The sequence below is a fragment of the Nerophis lumbriciformis genome, linkage group LG14 (genome assembly GCF_033978685.3).
Source record: "Nerophis lumbriciformis linkage group LG14, RoL_Nlum_v2.1, whole genome shotgun sequence".
NCBI classification, from domain to species: domain Eukaryota; kingdom Metazoa; phylum Chordata; class Actinopteri; order Syngnathiformes; family Syngnathidae; genus Nerophis; species Nerophis lumbriciformis.
Window position 1 is genome coordinate 45,701,324 of NC_084561.2, and position 7,500 is coordinate 45,708,823.

Consider the following 7,500-nt stretch of genomic DNA (forward strand, 5'->3'; position numbering starts at 1 on the left):
AAACGCCGCCGGCTTCTCTGGGCCCGAGATCATCTAAGATGGACTCATGCAAAGTGGAAAAGTGTTCTGTGGTCTGACGAGTCCACATTTCAAATTGTTTTTGGAGATATTTGACATCGTGTCATCCGGACCAAAGGGGAAGCGACTGTATATACAGGTAAAAGCCAGTAAATTAGAATATTTTGAAAAACTTGATTTATTTCAGTAATTGCATTCAAAAGGTGTAACTTGTACATTATATTTATTCATTGCACACAGACTGATGCATTCAAATGTTTATTTCATTTAATTTTGATGATTTGAAGTGGCAACAAATGAAAATCCAAAATTCCGTGTGTCACAAAATTAGAATATTACTTAAGGCTAATACAAAAAAGGGATTTTTAGAAATGTTGGCCAACTGAAAAGTATGAAAATGAAAAATATGAGCATGTACAATACTCAATACTTGGTTGGAGCTCCTTTTGCCTCAATTACTGCGTTAATGCGGCGTGGCATGGAGTCGATGAGTTTCTGGCACTGCTCAGGTGTTATGAGAGCCCAGGTTGCTCTGATAGTGGCCTTCAACTCTTCTGCGTTTTTGGGTCTGGCATTCTGCATCTTCCTTTTCACAATACCCCACAGATTTTCTATGGGGCTAAGGTCAGGGGAGTTGGCGGGCCAATTTAGAACAGAAATACCATGGTCCGTAAACCAGGCACGGGTAGATTTTGCGCTGTGTGCAGGCGCCAAGTCCTGTTGGAACTTGAAATCTCCATCTCCATAGAGCAGGTCAGCAGCAGGAAGCATGAAGTGCTCTAAAACTTGCTGGTAGACGGCTGCGTTGACCCTGGATCTCAGGAAACAGAGTGGACCGACACCAGCAGATGACATGGCACCCCAAACCATCACTGATGGTGGAAACTTTACACTAGACTTCAGGCAACGTGGATCCTGTGCCTCTCCTGTCTTCCTCCAGACTCTGGGACCTCGATTTCCAAAGGAAATGCAAAATTTGCTTTCGTCAGAAAACATGACTTTGGACCACTCAGCAGCAGTCCAGCTCTTTTTTCCCTTAGCCCAGGTGAGACGCTTTGCGCGCTGTTTCTTGGTCAACAGTGGCTTGACACGAGGTATGCGGCAGTTGAAACCCATGTCTTTCAAGCGTCTCTTGGTGGTGGATCTTGAAGCACTGACTCCAGCAGCTGTCCACTCCTTCTGAATCTCCCCCACATTTTTGAATGGGTTTTTTTTCACAATCTTGACCAGGGCGCGGGTGATCCCTATCGCTTGTACACTTTTTCTGACCACAGTTTTCCCTTCCCTTTGCCTCTCCATTAATGTGTTTGGACACAGAGCTCTGAGAACAGCCAGCCTCTTCAGCAATAACCTTTTGTGTCTTTCCCCTCCTTGTGCAATGTGTCGATGGTTGCCTTTTGGACAGCTGTCAAATCTGAAGTCTTCCCCACGTTTGTGTAAGCTTCAGAACTGGACTGAGAGACCATTTAAAGCCCTTTGCAGGTGTTTTGAGTTAATCAGCTGATTAGTTTGTGGCACCAGGTGTCTTCAAAATGTAACCCTTACACAATATTCTAATTTTGTGACACACGGAATTTTGGATTTTCATTTGTTGCCACTTCAAATCATCAAAATTAAATGAAATAAACATTTGAATGCATCAGTCTGTGTGCAATGAATAAATATAATGTACAAGTTACACCTTTTGAATGCAATTACTGAAATAAATCAAGTTTTTCAAAATATTCTAATTTACTGGCTTTTACCTGTATATGTGTATATATATATATGTATGTATATGTATATATACCTTGGCGGCAGCGTGGTTCTCCAAGACTGTGTCCATGCACATCTTCCAGTTGGTGTTCTCTCCAACCTGGGACACAATCAGCTGTGTGTTCTGGACTCTGGCCTCAGGTGTGTAGTACACGGCCGTGTCGTAACCTTCGGGCTTCAGGTTCCTGTTCATGGCGAGCGCTCGGATGCTGAACACGGCTTCCGGTGTTGCGTTTAACATCTGCCGAGCCAAAAAAGACGAGAGAGGAGCCTGCTTGTCATTTTGTTCTGAATTGTATCCATAACATGGATGATGATGATGATGATGATGACAACGTCCAAGCAGAGAAGGATGCATCGGCAGCAAAGACACAACAAAGGTAACCAGGGAAGGGTTCCTTTCAAATTTGCAAATATAGATTTATATACATTTATATACAGTATATATATATGAAACAGGCCTGTAGAGATGAAATAGTCTTGTGATTTTTTTCCCACACATACATATATTGCGCTCTACTACGGTATCGAGCACTATTTTTTGGATAACCTTATTAAGACATATACTCCGCTCCAAATTGACATTTGTTGAGCACTGTTTTGACGGAGCAGAAACGTGTGAACTCGTTGGGAGTTTCCTCCTCTCCCAGCTCGCTAGCCTCAATCTGAACCTTGGTATTTACCGTGATGACGGACTGGCAGTGTGTCGCGCCTCGCCAAGGAGCAGCGAGAATACCAAGAAGCGCATATGCCAAATTTTCAAAGAGAACGGCCTACGGATCACGATTGAAGCCAACAAGCAAACCGTCAACTTCCTTGACGTCACTTTCAACCTGAGAAATAACAGCTACCAACCATTCACGAAACCCAACACAACACTCCAATACGTGCACCATGACAGCAACCACCCACCCACCACCACGAAAAGAATACCTACCGGAATTAATAAAAGGCTATCGATGCTGTCATCTAGCAAAGCTGAATTTGACCAAGCAACCCCCCCGTACCAAAAAGCCCTTGATGAAAGCGGATACAATTTCACCCTCACCTATGAACCCACGCCAGGAAACCAGCCAAAAAAGAACAGAAAACGAAACGACATCATCTGGTACAACCCCCCATACAGCAAAAACGTCTCAACTAACATTGGACACAAATTCCTCAATCTGATTGACAAACACTTTCCCAAAGACAACACCCTAAGAAAAGTATTCAACAAGAACAACATTAAATTGAGCTACAGCTGTATGAACAATATACGACAAATTATCTCAAACCACAACAAAACAATTGCAAATGAGCCGTCGGCCCCCGGACAGAGCGACTCCAAAACCAACAAAGGCTGTAACTGCCGAAAGAAACCTGATTGCCCTCTCAACGGGGGGTGCTTACAAACATCAGTTGTCTACCAATCTAAGGTAACACGCAAGGACATTAACACATCCGACACATATGTAGGATTAACCGAGGGAGAATTCAAAACCAGATGGAACAATCACAAGGCTTCTTTCAGGAACCAAAACCTACGGAATACCACAGAACTCAGCAAACACATTTGGGACCTCAAAGACAATAATGTTGAATATTCAATAACATGGCAAATTCTTGCATCCAACACACCTTACAATAGTGGTAATAAAAGATGCAACCTATGCTTGAAAGAGAAACTGTTTATTATTTACCGTCCAGACCTGTCATCCCTCAACAAGCGCAGCGAAATTGTATCAGCATGCCGCCACAGACGGAAACACCTCCTAGGTAACACATGAGCCAATCACCACGCCCCTACGCCAGCCTGTACCCACCCACTCTGTGCCTTATATAAACCATGGTATGTGAATGCTTCCATTAAAATCTCCTGATGATTGAGGGAACCCCTCATGAAACAGGCCTGTAGAGATGAAATAGTCTTGTGATTTTTTTCCCACACATACATATATATATATATATATATATATATATATATATATATATATATATATATATATATATATACATACACACACACAGTAATAATTATAATATCAATTAATTGTAAAATACAGGAATATTCTCATTGTCCATATAGCGCAACAAAAAAATACAATATATATATATATATATGTATATATATATATATATATATATAATGTTAATGTGCCAGTGACGTCTTTTATTGAGTCCTACATAGTGTTGGCACTGTTTGATTGTCACGTTAATTTAGTAATAATAATAATAGTAGTAATAATAGTAATAATAATAAAATAACTTAGTTTAATTTTACATTTGGAGGTCGCCATGTAAAATCGCTAATGCTAATCAGTAGCACGTATATGGCATTTCCAATGTACATTAGCGTCGAGCTAGCGCATTTTACAAAGTGGAGCCTTAATATTGAGTGCCTTCTCCTTGTTTTGTTGGCATGGCAAATAACATTACAGAAAACTGCAGCTGATTGTTTGCCCGCCAAGTGTTTAGGCCGGTGGCGCGTTTGCAACCGGATGCAAGGTGACGTGCAACAATGCGGTTTTAATTGGTATCCAGCAGTACTGGGTGGGTAACCTATGTCCGCAGTGACTCTGGTACCCATCACTAAAGGGTATCCAGCTCTCAAGTCCTCTGCAGTGGACGTTTGTGGACTACTTTCATTGGTAAGTCTGACACAAGGACAGGAGCACAGACTGCAGAGTCCTCAGAGGAGGTTTCAGGTGAGTTCAGGTTCCATTACCGTGTCGTAACGCCCCGATTCCAATTCGCTGGATGAGGACTCAGAGGAAGGTTGAAGATGCGTGTCAGCGTCCTGTAAACACAAGCCGGTGTCAGGACACGTTTCCAGGATCTTAGAGTAAATAAATAGGGTTTTGAGGATCATTCCAGACCTTGGGGAGCCTCCTCAGAGTTCCAAGGAGTTGTTGGGTGCTGGCCGGGTGTCTGCTCTTCCCAGCGTTGAATTCTAAGTGGATCTTGTCCACAACTTTGGCAGTCTTGACTGTGACAAGGAAACAAAGTGGAAGGAGAGAAGAAGACTCGGCCATCTCACGACTCCGTTCAGGATTGGATTCAGAATCCATTGTCCATGCAACACCATTCTGGGCATATATTAGTTGCTATCTAAACTACAATAAAACCTTTTAAAAACTGCCTGCAAAAGACTTTTACGAGCAGTGTTGACCTGAAAGACGTGTTTTAAAATGTTTATTTCCAAAGACCAACAAATGTTTATTAGTCTCATCAAAGAAAATAAATCAACACCAACTTCCTCCCAATCTCAGCTATTCAGTATTTCTCAGCTTTTTCAAATAAAAAATAATAATATATGTATATAAGTGTATGTTTATATGTCTACATATATGTATATAAGTTTTATTTTTCAAATGAAAAAAAATAATTATATATGTATGTGTGTAAATATATATACACATATGTATATATATATATATATATATACACATATATATATATATATATATATATATATATATATATATATATATATATATATATATATATACTCCAATAAAAAAATTATAATACAGTACATGTATATAATTTTATGTTTATATGTGTACATATATGTATATGTATATATGTATACATATGTTTTTCGTTTTCAAATGAAAAATAATAATTATATATGTATAGATGTGTAAATATATGTATATATCACTCTCTCTATACTGTGTATATATATATATATATATATATATATATATATATATATATATATATATATATATATATACATACATATGTATTTTTTTTTCAAACAAAAAATAATAATATATATGTATATATGTGTATGTTTATATGCGTACATATATGTATATATTTTTTTTATTTTTCAAATTAAGAATAATAATTATATATGTATATATATATATACATATATATATATGTATATGTATATGTATGTATGTATGTGTGTATGTATATATATATATATATATATATATATATATATATATATATATAAATAAATAAAAATAATAATAATATATGTACAAATGTGTATGTTTACATGTGTACATATATGTATATTTTTTTTTCTTTTTAAAATGAAGAATAATAATTACATATGTAAATATAGGTATACATCACTTTCTATATATATGTACTGTATATATATATATATATATATATATATATATATATATAGTATATATACACATGCATATATATATATATATATATATATATATATTTCTTTTTCAAATAAAAATAATATATGTATAAATGTGTATGTTTATTTGTGTACATATATGTACATATGTGTATGTATTTTTTCTTTTTCAAATGCAAAATAATAATTATATATGTATACACTGTATGTGTAAATATAAGTATATATCTCTCTGTATACATGTATATATATACTTATATATTTATTTATTTATTTTTCAAATAAAAAATAATAATACATGTGTGTATGTATATATGTGTATATATTTTTTCAAATAAAAAAATGTAATTATATATGTATACATCTCTCTATATATGCACAAATATCAATATATATATATGTATATATTTTTTTCCTTTTCAAATAGAAAATATAATTATATATGAATGTGTATGCATGAATATATATACATTATATATACACATATATATATATATATATATATATATATATATATATATATATATATATATATATATATATATATACATACATATATATATATATATATATATATATATATATATACACATATACATACACATATATATATATATATATATATATATATATATATATATATATATATATATATATATATATATATATATATATATATATATATACATATATATATATATATAAAATGATGAATCTATTTATAATTGGAATAAAAACCATGTTTTTTCTTTTAGCACTCTATAAGGTGTTCTGTGGTTAAGTCGTGCGTCTTCTCACCTGGGACTGCTTTCAGCGCCACATTGGTGTAGCCCAGGAAATAGTACAAGGGGTACTCCTGGTGGTAGTACACTCTCCTCATCTCCGACTCCACGCAGAGTGCCGCCCCGTAGATGTTACTCTGGGCGCACGCTTTGCTCCTGGGATGCCAGGTGTTGGGCGGCTGCAGCACACAAACATGACACTTTACTGACACTCCTTTCCCCCAGGGGGGAGCTTGTCATACCGCTGCGGTTTCCGGCTGGACAACCGGCGCACCCTCGGCGGCGGTGGGAATCATGGGAGTCATTTTGGACAAAGTTGGCTCTTCGCTGTTCCGAGAGACGGCGTAAACATTGGAGCTGTTTGTGGGGAGAAGAGCGGGACAAACATTGTTGGGTTTGGACTCATTCTGAAAACTTTATTCCACACCAATTCTGTCTTTTACAACTCATCCACTTTGACAATCTGAGTGACTTGTATGGTGGAACCACCTGAAATCAGTCAACACGCCCAGAACTCCCCCTACAATTCCTACCAGGCAGCCAAAAGGCTGTTAAAAGTTAAAAATGTACCACTCAACAACTAACAATTAGCCACCTTTCTTTTGTAAATGCAGCCATTACATCGGAATGTGGTGGACCACTCTAAGAATATGTCTACACTAAGCCGAATAACCCCTTAAGCCAGCGTTTCTCAAAGTGTGGGGGGCGCCCCACTGGTGGGGAATAGAGACAGGACAGGTGGGGCGCGAGGAACGGGAGGAAATTTCACTTTAAAATTTTTTTTAAATTATTATATTTTTAGATTATTTTTTTTACTATGCTTTCATTTTCTATACACACTGTAAA

At 36.5% G+C, this 7,500-nt stretch overlaps 1 protein-coding gene across 1 annotated transcript in view; it reads right to left on the reverse strand.

Annotated features, from left to right (window-relative positions):
- Positions 1-7,500, reverse strand: part of vtg3 (vitellogenin 3, phosvitinless) — a 76,321-nt gene that overhangs the window by 13,423 nt on the left and 55,398 nt on the right. The window contains exons 20-24 of the mRNA XM_061975467.1: positions 6,897-7,011; positions 6,671-6,833; positions 4,632-4,741; positions 4,481-4,552; positions 1,808-2,014 (exon numbers count right to left, since the gene is read on the reverse strand). Of these exons, the coding sequence (XP_061831451.1) occupies positions 1,808-2,014; positions 4,481-4,552; positions 4,632-4,741; positions 6,671-6,833; positions 6,897-7,011 (667 nt within the window). The remainder of the gene's footprint in view (positions 1-1,807; positions 2,015-4,480; positions 4,553-4,631; positions 4,742-6,670; positions 6,834-6,896; positions 7,012-7,500) is intronic.